Genomic DNA, 23,261 nt, shown 5'->3' on the forward strand with positions numbered 1-23,261 from the left:
TTTTCCACCTCTTTTTAAGGCAAAAGGGGTATTATATCCCCTGGGATCCACCATTACGCAACACAGGTCTGTACTACAGGCTGCTAGCAATACCTGCTATGGAGATGCGGGATAAACAGTACAACCATAACATAAGTACACCACTTCTGTTGTCAACTGCACCTCCCGCACCCACCATGGTAACACACTGCTAGAGGCCCTACAATTAGTGCTGTCATCGGGGGCATCAATTCTTCTACCACAGATCACGTGCCTCCCAATCACGACAGTGGGATTTTTCCACCGGGCAGCTGTAACGGATGCCACTTAGCTGACCAGGGCCATTTCACACTGCAAGTTGCTCTGGGAAAGTGCTGATCATATTTTGCCTGTCCATGAATCGGAGCTCCCTTTTCCCAGAACAGCCTTTGCTCTGAGTCGCATCCAAAGCCTTCACTCCATGTCTAGCCTGAGTCCCCCACATCTCGCCTGAGTTCTGCACACCAGCTGCTCAGGTCTTTGCTACAAGCTGTGCCCAAATCTTCACTCCACCTGTCATTTGAGTTCAGCATACTGGCCACTGATGCCTCCATTCCAAGGTACATTCTCCAAGATTTCCATTTTGGGCCCGACATCAGTTGCACCCATAGCTTGCTGGTGCACAACTCAGTCACACTCCCGGGTTACGACAGACATGTCCTCGGCCCAGCCGATGGAGCCCATCTTTCTGCAGTAGCCACGCTACCTCTGACCAGCTATGAGCTTCTGCTTTCTCTGGGACCTATCTTCTGGACTGTCCTCAAGCTCTACCACTTTCCACTGATATGGTTGCACTGCCATCACCCTTGTCATGATGCCTTCAGAGGTACATCAGTGGCTATCAGTGGATAGGAAATAAGCAGTGTTGATTGGAGTCCAAATGACTGTTTTGTTGTGTTCAATTTATGAGTGTAAATGAAGTTCATTTATTATTGCTATCTGGGGCATGTTAAGTGGCATGGCTCTCTAGGCCACAACACAAAACACAGCTTTTGATGCAGCCACTGAAGTTGAACGTGTGCTCAACTGCATATTGTGCTACTAGGTGGTCAAATTTGTTTTTGGCCACAATGTGGAGCTCATCAAAGGATTTCTTCCAAAAGCTAGCAACGTTTTCAGTCCCTTTTATGTGTGCCTATCAACAAGTCAACGTTTCTGCTATTTGGTGAGTGGTCTCCTTCACTTCTAAATTATTTACATTCTGCCAGAACTTTCCTTACTCTATTTACAACATAAAAAATAGTTTTTCTTTGTCTCTCTCTCCACTATCACTGCTCACATGCTATGAACATGCACTAGTAACTTCATGACCACAAACATGTAACTAAACCCTTCACACTCCTTTCAGTCTGTCCACAAAACTGTCCCCAGGACTATAAACATGTTACCACACCCCAGGTCCTTGCTTCACTCTATCTGGAAAACTGAGTAGCGACTCCCACCCACCTCCCTCCGTTCCCCATCCTCATTCTCCTCCTAATCCATGCCTAATCCATGAATGAGATGTTGAGCTCAGGAGAACGATAAGGCTTTAGTATAGGACATGATTGTCTTGTAAAAAAAAAAAAAAAACAAACATTGTGATCAAGTATTGTAAGATGACAGGGTGTCATAACTGTCTTCTTCTATTATTAATCCCTACTCTTGGTCCTTTTTAAACAGATGTATATAACAAATCTTCTAGGGAAATTTATCATACAATTTTATTCCATGATAGAAAACATTATTTCAAGTTTTTTGTTCATTTTTCCTTGGTAAATGTGGGTCCAAACTGGATCCTGTTCTGTGATTAGGTACAGAACTATCAGTGGAATCACTTACTTATTTATGTCTTCCTTCATATGCACAACAGATTAGTAGATGCACTTGGCTGATGCATACTAATACTCAGATTCTTAAATAATTCTTTACTATGAGCCTGCGTGCTAACTTCAGTTATTATTATTATGGTTTTTTCTGCAGTTTGAAAATTGCTTCCATGTTTTGTGACTTTGACCCTCAAAAAAGAGTTCCATACCTACATAAATAAGAATTGAGTGGACATAGGAATAATGTGTCACCACAAGACATTGGATGTTACACACTGATGACATTCTCAGAGCATTACATGCTGATGACATTATTTTTGCTAGTAACTTTGTGTGTTCATTCCATATTAACTGACAGTGAAAATTATTCTTAAAAATGTTATGTTTGTTTGTTTTTATTTTTATTTTTTTTTTTGGGGGGGGGGAGGGAGGTTGTAAAAAAACTAAGGTGATATGCGTCCATATCAGAACCTTGGAACATTAATATGAAAAAGGAGTAAAAAGCGATTACATGTTAAGCCCAATTGACAGAAGGAAAGACAGCTAAAAACAAGGACTTCCTCTTTGATAAAGGTCCATGAAATACACCATTGAGACAGTGGAGGTCCTGAACTAATGATTAAATGTCCTTTACCATATAGCTATGATGGATAAAAAATAAAACATGGTCAACAGCCTGTATGTCATTCACTAAAACGACCGATAACTCAGATGGCAAACATAAATTAGAATAGTGGTTAAAAAAGGGCATTCAGTCAAGAACTAGCAAATCATCAAAGGTTGATGACAATGAGCACACAGTGTTGGGGATTACCACTTAACACATGGCGATGGCTAAAACAACAGTGCCCAATATGCAACCTAGCTAAAATGATCTCCTCATTGCAAGAGAACAGAAAGGAGGTCAGCCAAGCAGTTGGGAGAGGTTTAATTCCCAGGAGCTTGTTCCCATGAAGGGATGCCAAATGGACACCGCCTGCTGACAGTCGGCAACACCGAGATCGTGGGAAGAAATGGAAGAACTAGTAGGCCGAGATAGGAGGGCTGCAGCCTTGGCAGCAGTGTCAGCAGCTTTGTTTCCCGTCAGACAGACATGACCAGGGACCCACATAAACATCACAGTGGCTCCATCAGGAGGGAACAAGTGGAAGCTTTGTTGGACCTGTTGCACTAAGGGAGGGACTGAGTGCAGCAGGGCAAAGAGTTCTGCTGTAAATACAGAGCTGTGTTAAGGAAGCTGATACCGGAAATAGTTGGGGCCCATGATGAAGGCACATCCAACACCACGGTCAGTTTGAGAGCCATCAATGTACACATAGGTACTACCGCTAAGTTCCATGTGACGGACAAGAAACTTGTGAGAATTCGGAGCAGTGTCCTTAGGGAGTGAATGAAGTCCAAGACGAACATGGGCCACTGCACAAAGCCAAGGTGGTGAAGGGTTCACATCTATCAAGAAAGTGGCAGGTGGTGTGAATTTGAGCTGCTGGGGCAGTAGTTGGAAGTGAACTCCAGGAAGTAACAAAGATAAGGACCTGCCCCATACTGGCAGTCAAAGGAGTCATCGAAGGAGGAGGTATAGGATGGGTGGCCAGGCATGGCCGACAAAGGGCATGCATGTCTGCTGAGGAGAACATGACATCAGTATGACAGTGGTAGTTCAGCAGCTTCTGCATACAGACTCTCAACTGGGCTAGTGAAAAAGGTGCCAGTAGCCAAACGGATGCCACGATGGTGGACTATATTTAGATGGCGTAGGATCGATGGATGTGCAGGCGCATAAATGAAACCCCCATAGTCTATTTTTGAAAGGACAAGGCATCAGTACAAAAGGAAGAGGGCGGTCCAATCCACTCCCCAGGAAATACTGCTGAGGACACTGAGGGACAGTGTACAGCTGGCGGTCGAGTAACACACATGGGAGGACCAAGGAAGTTTCCTATCATGCATGAGCCCCAGGAATTTTGTAGTTTCAGTGAATGGAAGAGCAACAGGCCCAAGAAGTAAAGACGGTGAGAGAAACCCATTGTGCCGCCACAAATTCATATAAATGGTTTTGTAAGGGGAAAAGGAAAAGCCACTGCCAACGCTCAACAAGCAAAGACGATTGAGACGCCACAGAAGACACTGCCCATGGAGACAGCCATGGAGAACTGCAAGAGATCACAAAATCATCAATGAAAAGGGAACTGGAGATGCCTAGCAGGAGACGGACCATAACAGGGTTAGCGGCGATAGCAAAGAGGACGCCACAGAAGACACTGCCCATGGAGACAGCCATGGAGAACTGCAAGAGATCACAAAATCATCAATGAAAAGGGAACTGGAGATGCCTAGCAGGAGACGGACCATAACAGGGTTAGCGGCGATAGCAAAGAGGACGGTGCTCAGAACGTAATCCTGAGGGGCACACACTTTTCCTGGGTGAAGGTGTTCGACAAGGCAGAACTCATACGTACCTTGAAAACTTAGTCTTTTAACAATTCCTGAAGGAAATGGGGTAGGTGGCTTTGGAAGCCCCACCTGTAGAATACGGAGGATGCCAGTCCTTCGTCAGAGGTCTTAGGCTTTCTCCAAACCAAAAAACATTGCCACAGTCTGGTATTTCCACAGAAAACTGTTCATGAGATGGGTTAACAAAGTGATGAGATTACCAATAGCGGAATGGCACACTCAAAATCCACACTGTGCAGTGGTTAGTAGATTACGAGACTAAAGTCACCATACCAGCCAGGCATGAATCATATGATCCATCACCTTGCAAACACAGCTGGTGAGAGAAAGGGGGTAGTAGCTAGAAGGAAGGTGTTTGTCCTTACCAGGTATAGGTATGGGTATGACAGTGACTTCATGCGAGCATCTGGGAAACGTGCCATCTGCCTAGATATGATTGTACGTATGAAGGAGGAAGTGCTTGCCCTTAAAAGAAAGGTGATGCAACAACTGAATGTGAACACCATCCGGCCCTGGCGTGGAAGTTTGGGAGAAGTGAGAGCATGATCTAACTGCCGCACAGTAAATGCAGTGTTGTAACATTCACAATTCTGAGAGGTGAGGGTTATCAGTGAAGCTTCCTCAACTCATTTCCAATGGAGGAAGGCAGGATGATAGTGGGTGGAGCTTTAAACCTCCACAAAACAGCGGCCCAAGGTGTTGGAGATAGCAATAGGGTCCACTATGACACCATCTGCTATGGTCAGGCCGGATACTGGGAAATAGACCTTGGCCCCAGAGAGCTGTTGGAGGTTATTCCACATGACTGAAGAGGGAGTGGAACTGTTAAAAGAAATAGTTAATGAAATCCAGCAAGCTTTCTCACTACCTTGAGGAATGCAACGACTTTGGGCTTGCAACTGTTTATAACAAATGCAGTTTGTCATTATAGGATGATGGTTAAAAACATGGAGAGCACATCTCCACATTTGATTGCATTGCAGCACGCCTCAGTCTACCAACGGACCAGGACACGGCACGGTAAAGGTGAAGTGCAAGGAATGGAAGGTTCTACAGTGAAAAGAACAATTTTTGTAAAGTATTTTACTTGGGCATCACAACTAGGGGAAATGTTTGTCAAAGGTTCCAGCGAGGAGTAAAGCCTCCGGTTGGTCTTAGAAAGCTGCCGACTGGGTCTGCTCATAGTTGGGGTAGGAGTCAGCAAACAGATAGCACACAGGAAATGATTGCTTGAGTATGTGTTAGAGAGAAAGGACCACTCGAGATGATGGGCAAGCTGGGCAGTGCAGAACGAGAGGTCCAAATGGAAATAGGTGTGGGTGGAGTCTGAAAGGAATGTGCATGCTCAAGTGTTAAGGCATATGAGGTAGAGTTGACTGAGAAAGTCAGCCAAGAGGGCACCTCTCCGACAGGTCCTGAGAGAGCCCCAAAATGGATGGTGTGCGCTAAAGTCACCGAGCAGCAGAAAAGGGTGAGGGAGTTGCCCAATAAGCTGGAGGAAGTCCAGCCTCATGACACCAGATGAAGAGATATAGATGGTACAAAGAGAAAAGGTGAAGTGAGGAAGGAAAATGTGGACTGCGACAGCTTGCAGGCAGATGGTCAGTGAGATGGTTTGACTATGATAATCATCCCGGATGAGCAATTTTATTCCCTGGAGGCATAAAACAAGTGGACGCTGTGATTCCAAGACCAGCAGTAATTCCTCCTTGTTGGATCTAACATTGTGAACACTCCATTGGAGGAGAATCATGATGGGGAAAGGGGAGGAGGGTAAAAAAATGAAGAGTTGTCACCTCAGCAGCTGCCGAGTGCCAGACTTCAAAGACTCTGTGCTACAGGGTGCAGAGGCTAAATGATCCTTCTCAATGAGCTCTACAGAGGTGTCAGCACTCTCACCAGGTTGGGCAGCAGATTCCAGGGCATAGAAACAGTTGGCGGTGTGCACTGCCCGAACGGACATAGGCCAGGTGAGGGTATAACAGGAGGACACTGTCAAAGATGATCTCCGTGTTGGTGAAGGAGAAGACTGTTTCATTTTTTGGAGTCTTTGCAGTTTGCAGCTGAAGACTCAGGTGTCTGTTGGCTGTAGGGACGTAAAAAGTCTTCGTGGGAGTATTCCTTCTGTCCTTTCTGGCCTGCCTGATGTGTAGCAGGTGATTTCATTGCCAGAAGGGAAAATTTGGTGAGTTGGTGCACAGTCAGAGGAGAAGATGGGGATGCTACAGTGACATTGGGTGATTTTACAACCATGGTGCTGAATTTGAGGTCGCAAGTCTGTGTGACCGTGTACTTCGTGGAGCTAGGTGTAACAAGAACAGTACTGTAAGTACGCTAAAATGCATGGCTTCTGAGTAATCAACAACTTGTGAGCAACAGGATAAGGCACTTTTCCATTCATGGGAAATTTTCGGAATGAGGCTGCATGGTCATCATTGTAACTGGTGGAGCGGGAAGGAGGAAGTAGTCAATTGCCCTCATGGGCATCCCTACCACAAGTAGCACATTTCACCAGGTTTCAACAGGACATTTGAATGTGGTTGTAACGTTGACACTGGTACCAGAGAATCGGGTTTGCAATGTACAGTTGGATCGTGATGACTCCACAGCTTGCTTTGATCTTTGATGGAAGCACTACTCTGTCAAATGTCAGAAAAAGAATGCCTACAGGCATGAAGGATGCATCAACCTTTTTTACTAGCCAAAGAACTGCAATGATGGCCTGATCAAAGGCTTGAATCTGGATTTTTTCCTCAGTCAGACCATCAAGCAGCCTAGTGTAAATAACACCACATGAAGAATTCAGTGTTTGATGGGACTTGACACAAACAGGGTAGCTGTGGAGGAGTGAAACTGCACCCAGTTGTTGTGCTTGATAATCACAATTAGTTTCCAAAAGTAAAGTGCTACTGCATAAATGAGAGCAGTATTTCACATGGCCGGCAACTGTGTCAACACCTTTCTGAATAATAAATGGATTAACCGTAGCAAAGACTGACCTTCAGTTCGCGATACCACAAGGAGCCAAGGTTAAGGTGAGAGAGTCTTGGAATCTTTAGCCTCATTCCGCTTCCGTTAGTAGACGTAGAGTGAGTTGGTGGTTGGCTCATATTGAGAAAATTCCCCATGATTGTTAGCGTCTCCGATGGCAGACTCCTTCCAACTGGGGGGCCCCTCAGAGGGGGCTCTGAACTCGTGACAGAGGGATCAATTGGCAATTTGGAAAAGTAACAGCTCAGGCTGTCACCCCTCCATGGGCTTGGCCTGTACCAGGAGGTACACGCGAACGCTACCTGTCGACCTGGACCTGGGAATTATGCATTACCCGGTCACCTTTTACGCATTAGATGTGTAAGCCTGCCTTCAGGAGCACACAGGCAGGTAGAAGAAACAAAGAGGAACCTCAAACACAATGGCAGAGGAAGGATAGGAGATGGAAAATGAGCAAAAAAAGAAAGGAAAAAAAAACCTTGGAGAGACTATTTTGATGTTAGGCTACTGAAAATCAAGAACACATTTCCAAAAATACCCCAGACATGTTCCCCAAATGAGCGGAAAAAGAATAACAGGAGAATAGACATGCAGCACACAAGGGAAAAGGCGCAGCAATGGCTGGGGTGTCGTGGCAGCCAAGCCTGGACTCACCAAAGAGTGGTGAGCCTCCTGGGGGGTTAAAATTTTGTTTTTATGTTTGTTACACAATCTATATGTTTGCATCTATGCTTTATGTGTCAAGTTGTTTTCCTCCTTTATGCTGAAGTCCATGCCATTTGTTTTCTTTATGTTGAATGTTAGCCTATTACATACAGCCCAATTTGTAAACATTCTCTAGGGTTTAATTTGCCTTCTCTATTATGAGCTCTGGCATTTTATCAGTGAGTGTGATAATCTGTCAACAGATACTAGAATTCTCCCGCACGTCTATTATAATAAGAACGGAATTTGATCCAGGAAGGACAACTTATGTTTGTATGTTTCTTGCCTTCCAATTGTTTACTAAAAAAATATAACAAAGAGAAGTGTGAACTATTTCAACTTTTTGCATATTATCATCACCCAGATAATCTGTTATTCTTCTTGCACCTAGTGCTTTTGGTGTGTTGAGCAGTATTTTATTGTCAGTAGTGTCAAGTCTAAGAATATGTCTGTGACACAGTCAGCTTTGTTAAGAGCTTCAAGTCCCACATTTGAAAGCTCTAATGGCAGGTATTGTACTTCTCTTAACTCAGAAACCAAACTATGCTTCATTACAAAGGTTGTATTTATTCAGGTATCTCATTAGCTCATCTTTCATGACTGATTCAATTATCTTTCAGAGCACCGAGAGTAGTGGAACTAGTCTATAGCTTTCTATACTCTCTAGATCATCTTGGTTTAGTAAGGACTAATTCATGGGCTTTAGGTACCTGAAAAAAAAAAAAAAAAAAAAAAAAAAAAAAAAAAAAAAAAAAAAAAAAGAACCTGAACTAAAGGACTCATGTGATGTTCGTTAACACTGTATATGCACATGTTTAGGACAGTGACTGGAACCTTGTCTATGCCTGCTGACTTTCTTTTTTCCCCCATTTTTGTAAAGTCTTCCTGACTTAAAGCTCCGATGTGGGAAGCATCAATATTGTGGTTGCTGTGCAGGTCATTATGGGTGCTAGATGTGTTTTTGGAATATTTTGTTGCAAGTTCCCTGTAAAACCAGTACAACAGTGATTTATTTACAAAATGTGTTAGTTTCTGTGGATTTTGTATTACTCTACTCCAATCTTTGATTTGTAAGCTGCCTTTTCTTGTTTCATGTTTTATGACATCCTACATAATTTTATTGCAGCACATAGTACCATGCTGTATACCAGTTTGTATCTGTGCAGCAGATATGCAATTTGTCATAAATCTGACGAGGGTTTATAAGCACTGACATGCAGGCACGGGATTAGGGTGGCATTTGTTGTGTCTTTCCAATGCACGTGCGGTAAATGCAGAAACATGAACTACAGTGACATTATCACCAAATGCATCCGATCAGGACAAATACTGATACACATGTCACAGAATGAAGAATGTATATGGGGCAGCACACTGGTTGAAAATCATTGTTGCGGAATGGTGCACCAAGAGGTGCTGCTACTTTGTGGTAATGCATGTCCCCATATCACAAATGCCATAACGCATAAGTTACGCCAGCGCAAGTGGAAGGCGCACTAGCACCTACCCTATAAGTCCTGATCTCTCCCTGTGTGATTATCTGGTCTTCACCAATTGAAGGAGGACTCGAAAGGTCGATGATTCGTGTCGGATGAGGATGTACAGCAAGTAGCTGCAGACTTCTCCATGCAGCAGGACATGTTGTTTTAGAAACAGTTACCTTCAAATGAGTTCTTCCGTGCGATGATTACCTCAATACTCATGTTGATTTTGCCTGATTGGCATATCAATTCTGGACTGTATGGCATTTGAACAAAAATTTGATTGCCCCTTATATTTTCCTTACCTGTTGCTATTGAAATGGCTTCTTTTAGAAAAGAGAACATGGGATCTACATTGCTTTCCATATACACTTTATCCCAAGTTTGATTTGCCAATTCCCTACAAAAAGTGTGCATTGTATGTTCAGAGGTCCTTTTGTAGGCCTCAGGTTAAGAGAGTTTGACCAAGCCCGTCTTTAGATTTGTATCTGACAGTAATGATCAAGGGGGCCAAAATCTTTGGTAAATACTTTACAATTTGCTTTGTTGATATTTGTAAGAGCATGGTGTCTGCTGAAATTTAGTGATACTGTAGAATTTGTGTTTACCATTTGTGCCATACCAGAAGGATTCAACATGTTTAGGAAGTTATTACTAATTTCATCCTCAACACCTATATTTATCACATAAAACTTTTCATAATTGTGTATCTAATGAGCAGATGGTTTCAATGTAAAATCTTTACTAGTCATTGTAATGTATATAAGGACTTACTGTTTTGGGAGGACAAAAGAACATGTGTGTGAAAAACAGACTATGAATTTATAACATTTACATCTTGTTTGTTGTGGTCTTCAATCCAGAGACAGGTTTGATGCAGCTCTCCATGCTACTCTATTCTGTGCAAGCTGCTTCATCTCCCAGTACCTACTGCAGCCTACATCCTTCTGAACCTGCTTAGTGTATTCATCTCTTGGTCTCCCTCTGCGATTTTTACCCTCCAGTACTAAACTGGTGATTCCTTGATGCCTCAGAACATGTCCTACCAACCGCTCCCTTCTTCTAGTCAAGTTGTGCCACAAACTCCTCTTCTTCCTAATTCTATTCAGTACCACCTCATTAGTTATGTGGTCTACCCATCTAATCTTCAGAATTCTTCTGTAGCACCACATTTCGAAAGCTTCTGTTCTCTTTTTATCTAAACTATTTATCGTCCACGTTTCACTTCCATACATGGCTACACTCCATACAAATACTTTCAGAAACGACTTCCTGACACTTAAACCTATACTCAATGTTAACAAATCTCTGTTCTTCAGAAACGCTTTCCTTGCCATTGCCAGTCTACAATTTATATCCTCTCTACTTCGACCATCATCAGTTATTTTGCTCCCCAAATAGCAAAACTCATTTACTACTTTAAGCGTCTCATTTACTAATCTAATTCCCTCAGCATCACCCGATTTAATTCGACTACATTCCATTATCCTCGTTTTGCTTTTATTGATGTTCATCTTCTATCCTCCTTTCAAGACACTGTCCATTCCATTCAGCTGCTCTTCCAGGTTCTTTGCTGTCTCTGAGAGAATTACAATGTCATCGGCGAACCTCAAAGTTTTTATTTCTTCTCCATGGATTTGAATTCCTACTCCAATTTTTACTTTTGTTTCCATTACTGCTTGCTCAAAATACAGATTTAATAACATCAGGGATATGCTACAACCATGTCTCACTCCCTTCCCAACCACTGCTTCCCTTTCATGCCCCTCGACTCTTGTAACTGCAATCTGGTTTCCGTACAATTTGTAAATAGTCTTTCGCTCCCTGTATTTTACCCCTGCCACCTTTAGAATTTGAAAAAGAGTATTCCAGTCAACATTGTCTAAAGTTTTCCCTAAGTCTACAAATGCTAGAAAAGTAGTTGGCCTTTCCTTAATCTATTTTCTAAGATAAGTCATAGGGTTAGTGTTGCCTCACGTGTTCCAACATTTCTACAGAATCCAAACCAATCTTCCCCGAGGTCGGCTTCTACCAGTTTTTCCATTCATCTGTAAAGAACTCTTATTAGTGTTTTGCAGCCATGGCTTATTAAACTAATAGTTCGGTAATTTTCACATCTGTCAACACCTGCTTTCTTTGGGATTGAAATTATTATATTCTTCTTGAAGTCTGAGGGAATTTCGCCTGTCTCATACGGCTTGCTCACTAGATGGTAGAGTTTTGTTAGGCCGGGCTTTCCCAAGGCTGTCATTATTTCTAATGGAATGTCGTCTACTCCCGGGGCCTTGTTTCGACTTAGGTCTTTCAGTGCTCTGTCAAACTTTTCATGCAGTATCGTATCTCCTATTTCATCTTTATCTACATTCTCTTCCATTTCTATAATATTGTCCACAAGAACATCGCCCTTGTATAGACCCTCTATATACTCCTCCCACCTTTCTGCTTTCCCTTCTTTGCTTAGAACTGGGCTTCCATCTGACCTCTTGATATTCATGCAAGTGGTTCTCTTTTCTCCAAAGGTCTCTTTGATTTTCCTGTAGGCAGTACCTATCTTACCAATTGTGAGATAAGCCTCTACATCCTTACATCTGTCTGCTAGCCATCCCTGCTTAGCCATTTTGCACTTCCTGTCTATCTCATTTTTGAGACGTTTGTATTTGTTTTTGCCTGCTTCATTTACTGCATTTTTATACTTTCTCCTTTCATCAATTTAATTGAGTATCTCTTCTGTTACCCAAGGATTTCTATTAGCCCCCGTCTTTTTACCTACTCGGTCCTCTGCTAACTTCACTATTTCATCTCTCACAGCTTTCTTCTAATGTATTTCCTTCCCCCCATTCCTGTCAATCGTTCCCTAATGCTCTCCCTGAAGCTCTCTACAACCTTTGGTTCTTTCAGTTTATCCAGGTCCCATCTCCTCAAATTCTCACCATTTTGCAGTTTCTTCAGTTTTAATCTACAGTTCATAACCAATAGATTGTGGTCAGAGTCCACATCTGCCCCTGGAAATGTCTTACAGTTTAAAATCTGGTTCCTGAATCTCTGTCTTACGATTATATAATCTATCTGAGACCTTCCAGTATCTCCAGGTTTCTTCCATGTATACAACCTTCTTTTATGATTCTTGCACCAAGTGTTAGCTATGATGAAGTTATGCTCTGTGCAAAATTCTACCAGGTGGCTTCCCCTTTCATTCCTTCCTCCCATTCCATATTCACCTACTACGTTTCCTTCTCTTCCTCTTCCTACTATTGAGTTCCAGTCACCCATGACTATTAAATTTTCGTCTTTCTACACTATGTGAATAATTTATTTTATATCATCATACATTTCATCAATCTCTTCATCATCTGCTGGGCTAGTTGGCATATAAACTAGTACTACTGTGGTAGGCGTGGGCTTCGTATCTATCTTGGCCACAATAATGCATTCACTATGCTGTTTGTATTAGCTTACCCGCATTCCTATTCATTATTAAACCTACTCCTGCATTACCCCTATTTGATTTTATATTTATAACCCTGTATTCACCTGACCAGAAGTCTTGTTCCTCCTGCCACCAAACTTCACTAAATCCCACTATATCTAACTTTAACCTATCCATTTCCCTTTTCAAATTTTCTAACCTACCTGCCCAATTAAGAGATCTGACATTCCATGCTCTGAACTGTAGCACGCCAGTTTTCTTTCTCCTGATAACAACATCCTCCTGAGTAGTCCCCGCCCGGAAATCGAATGGGGGACTATTTTACCTCCGGAATATTTTACCCGAGAGTATGCCATCATCATTTAACCATACAATAAGGCTGCACGCCCTCGGGAAAAATTACGGCTGTAGTTTCCCCTTGCTTTCAGCCGTCTGCAGTACCAGCATAGCACAGCCGTTTTGGTTAGTGTTACAAGGCCAGATCAGTCAATCATCCAGACTGTTGCCCCTCTTCAGGAACCACACGTTTGTCTGGTCTCTCAACAGATACCCCTCTGTTGTGGTTGCACCTACGCTATGGCTATTTGTATCGCTGAGGCAAGGTGCATGGTTCATGTGGGGAGGAACATAAACATAAATGTATATAAAGTTGTATTACTGTGTATTGTATGAGACTGACTTATTTGGTTTGCACTACTTTACATATATATTTGTATGTTTAATTTCCTTTTGAATAGTTTTACTTGAATTCACACGTACTTGTACATTTGGACAATATCCATACAGTATTTATTGTCTAGGGTAGATAAATGAAATAAATAAATAAGTATTATTATATTTTTATGAGGTCAGACTCTTTCCAGGACTTCATCTAATAAGGAAGGAAGGAAGGACGAACGAAAGAGAGTGTTCACAACATCAAAAGTATAGTGGCACGTGTACAGAATGACTAACTTTTTATCGATGTCTAGCTTTGACAGTTCAGTGCTGCCAATTCAAAATGTTTATCTATCCTCATTGTGATCATATCTTAGCAGAACAAATATAATGTCTTGAGAGTAGCATAATTCAGTTTCCAAAGTAGTAGTTACTATGATCATTAATACTAAGATTAATTTGCTACAATTTCCCATTCTTCTCATATGTCATCAATACTCTTCATTTTAGCATGACTTCTGCTGGTCTCATAATTTACAATCTGCCTCATATTTGGTGACTTCTAACAAGATTTTTTCACTTCAACAGGCTCCACCAACAGCACAGTATTTACCACAGCTTGCAATTGTTAAATTTCTGTCTTCTGCACTGTCCATGTTTCCCACCAATACAGGGCTGTGTCTCAAAATATACCCTTCCAAGAATCTTTTTCTGCCTATTAACCAATGTTTCTATAGAAGCAAAGCCCTTTTCTCTTGTGCATTTTCTTCTTTGTCTTTCTTGCATCTTTCTTCTTTATCTGTTCAACTTCAGATGCAGAAAAATTCACATGATTAGCTTAGTTTTCTGATTGTTTATGTGCATTTTATAGCTATCAGTTAGCACATGGTAAAATTCTAATTGGGGCAAGTGCTATATTTACATGGTTTGCACAGCAATGTAGTCAGCACTTACTGTGAGATATGACAGGCACAGCACAGGATGTGCCAGCTGATGGTTCTATATAGCTAATGAGAGCAGAAGCCAGATGACTTGTTTCGTAGCAAGAGATGAAAGAATGTCAGTCTCATGTCAATATAAATGCACAATCTGCTATGTATTCAGAAAAAATGGCAGCAATTGTACATGCAAAGGATAGCAAAATATTTGCTGTAGTAAACAAAGTGAATGGGCAGTGCTTAAGATATAGCTGAATTAAAAACCTGTAGGGGTGTGAGATGTACATAATTTGTTGTGACTGACTGTCTTCTTTTCATAAGTAATCTTTCAGTTCCATTAGTATTATTCAACAACAATCAACTGTCTGTAACATTTTGTTTATTTACACTTACTATTCTGTAAATGAAATAGCTGACAAAGTGAAATAATAATAGGGTTAATTAAAAAACTGTACTGTTAACATAATTCATATATTTTTCACATAGTGACATCAAATTTTCGAGACACGTATTAACTGGAAAGGTAATTACACTAATCAATATTTAAGTTTCCTTGGGGAGAGGAAGCCCAAAGAAAACAGAAATAAATTACAATACACATGTAAAGCTTGGCAATTTTGTCAAAATAAAGGAGGGGGGGGGGTTGATAAAAAAATCAGCATCCTAATTGTGTTAGTCTAAATTGTCAAGCAAATTTTAACACAAATCTGGCAGTGAAATCAATTGTTATAAAACTGATAATATAGTAACTTTAATAAAGAAATGAACACTAATCTCATTTACTAGTTTCCAGGATTCCAGGAGACATGATGTCAATAACTGTATGATTTACCAAATTATGCAAAAGTTGCTGAGAACAAAGTTGCAATACTAATTTCCTTTATTACTTCATGATTTGTTTCAAGCCTAAGTTCATTATCAAATCATCCACTAACCTATGCAATAACATGGAGCATGCAGTTAGTTGAATGAACTTCAACCCTGCACTAATTTAAAAGATACGTTTAACTGCAATGAATAGTCGTGTGGCTTAGGCTCAGTACTAATCATCAAGTATCAAAGAAAATTAACATTGCAACTTTGATGGTTCTCTCCAATTTATTGCATAATTTAGTACTAATTGCATTGTTAAAAGGTTATACAAGTGACTGCAGCTCCCATGACAGGATCAGCATTTGCTAAGATTTTACTCAATCCTGGCTTAATGATAACAGAATTTGATTGACTCAGTTTTTTGTGAATAAATGTGAAAAATTAAAGTACCATGTGTGCTGGACTTTTCGAAATAGAAGTTAAAAGATTTACATAGGAAAGCAATGTGGGAGACCAAGAAACACTACAGTGAAGTATCTGATGCTGGGATTGATGTATATCCCAATCTATAGGTAGCAAATACAACAAATGCCTCGTAAACTTTGCTAACTTTGTAATTCTTAATTTTACAAAAACAGGAGTCTACAAATGTCATAACACATAAAAAAGCATACTTTTGGATGTCAACTTGATATTATCCTACATAAAACTGATTTTGTAGATCGTTCTGTAAAGTTTGCTGCAAATACCCTAATCCTTTACTCTATTGCTCAAGGCCGATTATTATACCTACCACTGACTTACTGTTATCAAATTCTGTTTCATCCTAGAGGAATGTAGCAGTTCCTCTATTAGTCACAGATGGCAACTGTTTGTCTTCTGCAGGCTTTGCCAAGATGACTTAATTGTTGCAGTACTGCAACGTGTAGGATAACCGGAAACTATCACATTATCTTTCCTAAGACAATGCAATTTCCTACTAAAAATATCATGACAGCTTCCTCCTGGATAAAATATTATGTAGGTTAGATAGTCATCCATTTGAATGTCTAGACACAGGAAACTTGAGAGAAAATTGAATTTTGTTCCATCACTAATTGACTTCATTGCCAACTGCTTCAATCTTCCTACCTTCTAGTATCTTAGAATGCTGTGGTAGTGTCAGGACACACTAAATCTAAAAGTAGAAATGGAAGGGATGTAGCCACACATTTGAGAAACTGGTGAATAAGACAGGCAGATTTAAGGAGTGACTACCAAGATGCAAAAATGATACAAGCCCAACAAAGGGAATATCATGGTTTAGAAACATTTTTCAGATCCAAAATATAACAATATAGCCTACGAATTTCTCAGGGCAGCACTTCAGAACAGATATTATTCATGTACAATAATGACTTTCTACACAATATCACATACAAAGAAAAACGTCTTTGCTGATGACAGAAATATTATAACCACACATAAAATACCAGATCTGCTGGCAAAGAGAAAAAGAATGGTGTTTTTCATGAGTTGGAAATTTTAGTTGGCCTATGTGGATAGATCTATCAGCTTATCATGCAGATTAATTGTTACACCATCAGCATTCCCTGTGATTGTGGGACAAGAGCCAAACTGAACTGACACTTAACAAATAAGTCATCATTGTAAGAAGAAACTGCATGAATAGCAGCTACAGCTGCTGCTGCTGCTGCTACTACTACTAAACAGTGCAGCAGGACAGTATGTTACACATAAATATTGGAATTTGAGATCTCTCTCTGTTGACAGTAATGTAACACGAGACAGCGCACTTACCCAGGTGTACCTAAATAGCTCACAGGATTTATCTGAATTAATTTTAGGGAAAGAAAGATAACCAAGATAATATCCGATACATGAATTTGAAGAGAACGGAAATTAGACGGCATCACTGATTAATATGCTTCTCTTTCCTTTAATACTGCAGTGATAAATAACTCTCAATGTCATCAGAAGGCCAATGTCATAGTACATATAGGATCTACACAAATTTATTATTAACAAATAGATATTACTTTGCTAGGTACTCATAATGGAACTAATACTTTTACTTCGCTAAAACATCTCTTTTCATTCTTTCTGCTACTTATCATCGGAGTTGATCTTTTACGACATGTATAAAACACATTCCTATGGGTCTTCACGGATTATTTTAAAGCGTGATTTGGGAAAGAAAGTAAAAGCTTATGAATCGTATCAGAAGATGCAGATGATACATGCTTTCCGTGCCAAAGTTACGAATGATGCGATAATCGTACACATTAAAAACTAGTTTGTCAAAATTTTCGACACATCAAACTGTTTAAAGTATTTTGCTGCAAGTGGATCGTAGTTCGACATACTTCACATAGTAAACACTGCCGTCAACCGTGGTTCTTTCTTCCCATCCCGGTGGTAATTCGTCTTCGCTATCAGAATCTGGCAGAACTGCAGCCATACTCGTAACATAAACTTCGGAACATGTGACAAGTAGCGGTATTTATCGATATGAACACTCGTTTCCTAGGTAACGGAACGAGTTGTAAACATGGATGAAACGCTACTTCATGAAGTTGCTCTTTTCCTGCCATCTGTCGTCCCTTCATATAAGACTAAACTTATCCCGATTGACCACTAGGTGGCAGCGAATAACACTAGGCTTATAGAGACGATCTCTACTTGGCTGTGGCGCAATGTACGAAAGCTCGTGTGTTGGTCGTTTCAGAAATACGCTTAGTTTTAGTTCAAACACTGTGTGAAGCACATAGAGTTCGCATCTAAAATATCTTTTCGTACTGAATGACAAAACTATTGATAAACAGTCTATGAGACTAAACGGATAACGCGGTTCATGGCCCCATCCCAATCGCTGGTTGCCTATCAAACGGCTTCCACGAGCAACAAAAATTTTACCATCAATATTGTATGGAGTTAATGACAAAATTTAAAAATTTTGAATGCTTTTATAATCTATCCACTAAAGATTATGTTATAGGTTGAACACAGTAAGACAAATAATGCTCTTAGAAACCGTTTATATATTGAGGCAGCATTACTCACGCCGCGGAAATTACTCAAACTGTATTCATCCAGTATTTGAGAATCAGAGCCCTTAGTGACTTACAACAAACTTTACACATAACTTCAAACTTTCATAAAAAAATTTCTCGTTGACACTTCTAACAAAATGATGAAAGAAATAAAAGTGTATCGCTTACTACATTTTCGGTGTTCGTACAGCAATGCTTCCGCATCAGGCATTACGTTGTAATTTATCACTCAATTTATATACTATATCCACATATACTACTGAATGTAGCTGCAAAATTATATCACTGTACCCCGAACGACTTCTGGTTAACGGAATGTGACGCCATAAACACTTATATGCGTGAGAAACTAGTTTTGTCTTAAATCGGGGAGCAAATTAGCCAGACTACAGAAATTCAGTGTTTTATCTCTTCGCGACTGCCAACAAACTTTAAAAATAATTTGTTTTTCTAAACTTTTCCTCGCATACAGCCTTAACGTCAAACATTTAACATGTTAACTCATTTGTAAGGTGTAATTCTGTTTTTTAGTTGAGAGTTCGATTCATTAAGCAACGTCAAATATTTAACATATTAACTCATTTGTAAGGTGTGATTCTGTATTTTAGTCGGGAGTTCGATTTATTAAGCAACGGGGTCAATAGTGTTCGCCTACAGAAATACGGGGTTATAATAAAATAACGAGTAATTAATTTTCTGAAAGTTCGTAAGCACTGAAGCCTAGAGGTATAAAGCGTGCATCCGCGACATAAAAGAAAGGATAGGCCTGCTAACTCTGAAGGATACGACTTTAAATATGCACCTATAAGTCGAAAAAAAAGTTGAGGCTGATACGCAAGTAGATATCACATCTTTCATTTAAATCTTTTTCGTGCATTTCCGATGCAACGGCTAGAATGGTTATTACCTGGGACCCATCCAATACGATAAGTGAATCAGTGTAGTTTCTATAATAAAGGAGAACGTGGTTACGAAAGGCTTGAGAATATTACTCGTAAGGCATAATTAAGTGAATTAAAGACATCGCATTTTTAATGAAAGAGTCAGCAGCCCTGTGTCTGCTGTCATTTAATTTATAATGGTGATTGGAGTTGCAGTTTTCATTTTATTTTAGTTCTATCTCTCTTTGTAAAGGGACTGGCATGGACGGATATAGCGACTTCGACACAACCTCTGAACGTCTCTGGAAAGTCTGTGTTACAATTCGAATAGAACTGCAATCATTAAGGTATTCAACGTGATTTATTAACATCGGTATGAACAACTATAGCGTACTAAAAAAAGAACTTTAGGTTGAGATTCATATCAATCCAAAATTAGCATTTAAAAAAAAAAAGGTTGTTTGCTAGGTAAATACGAGATGATAAAAGAAATATTTCAGACAGGAAAATTTTGCCTATATTTAATACAAATACATTACTTTTACAAAAAAATTAACGTTGTCTCTATCCTTTACAGGTATAGTCAGTTCCAATCAAATAGAGGTCGAAGAACAAGAATATGACAGCAGAAATTTTTTGTTAGCTCTTGGTTCAAAGATATTTATACAAATACAGGAATATATATAAATTCTCTCTTTGGTCTCTTACCTATTTGTTCACTTGAGCATTTCTGTTCTTTTTTACTTTCGTTTGTAATCTACTTCTGGAGCTTCTCTCATGACATTCCAACAAAAGTCTGCAAGCACATATGAGTTACACTTGTCCTGGTATCTTTTTACCATCGCTGAAACGTCTTTATGGAAGAGCTCTTTTTGCTCATCACTCATAGTGCCACTATTGCTTGGAAAGAAGTTGAGGTGGGGGTCCAAAAAGCTGATCTTGAGCGCCATATTACAACTCAGATCTTGATATGTCCGTAGAAGTTCATTAACAGCTACATTGAAATTTGCCTCTTTTTGATTTTCCAAGAAATATTCTGGAGGTATGGATGGGATCAAGCAAACCTTCTCCATGTGGTACTGGTCGTGTAGGTGATGTCAAAGATATCCATGATGGTCCACCTTTTCTTTCTCCTCATTCCATGTTTAAGAGGAGGCACCATACAAAAATAACAATCACTGACATGATTTGAAGTTTCTCGCCATGTCATGGGAACTACAAATTCCACTGACTTTACTGTCTTGCTTAACGAACAGAGATTTACTGGACATGAATTATAGCAAATATTTGATGCCCAAGGTTTAATGTCATCTGTTTTGCAGTTGAAGTAATGGTAATATGCTGTCTTTATTAATGGAGCCAGTTCACATTTCTGAAAACCAAAAGTCACTTCACCACACACATAGCAAAAGTTATTCACTCTTTTAACACATTTATGTGGCATCTCAGAGCTCAATTAATGTGAAATGCAAACAATGTAAATTTGCACAAGAAAATTTAAATTATGAATATGTCTTTTGCACCCATGAAGATAAAAGAAGGTTTGCGCTTGATTTATTATTTATCTGTCAAAGTTTAACTTCAAACACAGATAATTACTTAAACAGTTGGAATGTGGATGATGGCTGCAGTCGCAGCTGAAAATTCTGAGTCCATCTCGGCCATGTATTCTTCTCCACCAGTATATTTTCCGCGTCCGGTAGCTGAGTGGTCAGCGCGACAGAATGTCAATCCTAAGGGCCCGGGTTCGATTCCCGGCTGGGTCGGAGATTTTCTCCGTTCAGGGGCTGGGTGTTGTGTTTGTCATTTCATCCCCATCGACGTGCAAGTCGCCGAAGGGCCGGCCGAAGTGGCCGAGCGGTTCTAGGCGCTGTAGTCTGGAACCGTGCGACCACTACGGTCGCAGGTTCGAATCCTGCCTCGGGCATGGATGTGTGTGATCTCGTTAGGTTAGTTAGGTTTAAGTAGTTCTAAGTTCTAGGGGACTGATGACCTCAGAAATTAAGTCCCATAGTGCTCAGAGCCATTTGATTTGATCGCCGAAGTGGCGTCAAATCGAGTCTTGCAGCAGGCGAACGGTCTACCCGACGGGAGGCCCTAGTCACACGACATTTACATTTACCAGTATATTCTTCACTGTCCTTGAAGCAAGCTTACTCTTCGATGTTCATGCAGCAAGTGTATTCTGTCTTCAAAACTTAGCTGGTTCTGCCAACATCAGAATATTACCAGCGAACTGCACAAGACCTCTCTGGTTCTGAACAATAATAATGTTTTGTAATGGTTAATCTACATTGGTTTGGCGCGGGAAGGAAGGCAGAAACTGTATCCCATTATAAGACAGATTTCCTAACCTGGCCAGTCAAAAGCGTTGAACATAGGAATGTGTGTGAAATAGTACCTTCTACCGAAATAAGTACTGCGAGCCAGTTACAGACTATTTACTTTATTTCAAATGAACGTTCCTACGCTGCATGCCAGCATTCAGTGGCCACCCTCACGGTCTGAAGCTCCGTGTTTTACACCTCTTGTCTACCAAGATGATTCCTTTTCACGTCTGACACAATGTAGTTTTAATGGAACATAGCCTGCCCTCTCCTACGCTCCTGTGCGAGGACACAGAAGGCTGCTATTTCCCTGTCCTATACCTGTGCGGGGATGGCTTTCAGTGTCAAACAAGTTTATGACACTCCCGTCCTTCTAATTTAACTTCTCTGCCATGCGCCACCTAAAAAGAGTCCAAGGTTGCAGAAAATAACAGGTCTCCCTCATTGTAATAAAAGAAAAGAAGAAGTATTTAGCAGTGAGTTGTTGGCAGTAGCGAATATTGTCTGTAGTTTTCATGCAGCGCTAAGGAACTGACTATACTGAGTATTGGAATGTGCATATTACATTATAAAATATGTTCGGTGATAGTTTGGGCATAAACTGCCAAGTAACACAACGAACAAATATTTGTGCAAACATTAACAGAGACATAAAAGCAATTATTTTACACATTTGAAGTGACATGTGTTGGCTTCAGATAAGAATGCTGAAATAAAATTAATCCCTCCCTTTACAACTTCTGGAAAAACTAATGAAATAGAGAGATAATAATATCAATGAATAAATGCATACTGAAAAAAGTTTTGAATACTACCAAATATGTTTGTAAAAAATTTAAAGGCTTGCTGGAGACTGCAACTTCAAATTATTCCAGAAGCAACTGTATATGAATTTGTGGAACCACACATAGGCCTAAATATGTTAAGCAACAGAAGGACTGAATAATAGTTAAAAAAATGATACACTAAAAACAGATTTAGTTTTGGATTTACTGCATTATTAATGAAAATAAACTAATTGCCTTTGGCGGGAACTTTCAAGTGTTAGGGCAGTCCGTCAGCAGCAGTTACAATGCTGCTTTATTACCTAGTGCCATCTTGAAGGTGATGGCGTCGTTCTACATCGACGAAAAGGGCGAAACGGCAATGAGCAAGGTAGGGGAGTAGTTAGTACATTCGGGAGGACGACGGTTCAAATCCGTGTCTGCCCATCCAGATTTAAGTTTTCCGTGATTTCCCTAAATCGCAAATGCCGGGATGGTTCCTTTGAAAGAGCAGACCTGATTTCCTTCCCCATCCCTGACAAAATCCGAGCTTGTGCTCCGTCTCTGATGACCTCGGCGTCGACAGGACGTGAAGCCTAATCTTCCTTCCTCTGGTAAAACTGCGCTCATTCTTGGTGAAGAGATTCAACAGCTTTTCTTGTTTCAACAGCGGCAGCCGATATAAAACTAGGCAACCCATGGCTTACAACCCCCTTTTGAATGTACACTTATGTCGCCAGCAGCAGTTAACAAGCCCAATGATGTGAAAACGACCTTTCGTAGAGGCGTCTTCGAAGCGATACTTAACCTTAACGAAGAATTAATAAAATAGAGGAACAGATGGAAGGAATTTGTGACAAGAACGAATGGTATCAGAAATTCAGAGATATTGCTGAGTTACAAACCGGAACATAGGAAAAGAAACTGAGGAAGAGGTGGCTGGA

General features: G+C 40.4%; 1 protein-coding gene across 1 annotated transcript in view; it reads right to left on the bottom strand.

The window, feature by feature from the left end:
- Window positions 1-17,855, bottom strand: part of LOC124798238 (WW domain-containing oxidoreductase) — a 153,851-nt gene extending 135,996 nt beyond the window's left edge. Inside the window, exon 1 of the mRNA XM_047261552.1 lies at window positions 17,659-17,855. Coding sequence (XP_047117508.1) covers window positions 17,659-17,753 — 95 coding nt within the window. The 5' untranslated portion in view covers window positions 17,754-17,855. The remainder of the gene's footprint in view (window positions 1-17,658) is intronic.
- Between the last annotated feature and the right edge of the window lie 5,406 nt (window positions 17,856-23,261).

The sequence above is a fragment of the Schistocerca piceifrons genome, chromosome 5 (assembly GCF_021461385.2).
Source record: "Schistocerca piceifrons isolate TAMUIC-IGC-003096 chromosome 5, iqSchPice1.1, whole genome shotgun sequence".
Lineage (NCBI taxonomy): Eukaryota > Metazoa > Arthropoda > Insecta > Orthoptera > Acrididae > Schistocerca > Schistocerca piceifrons.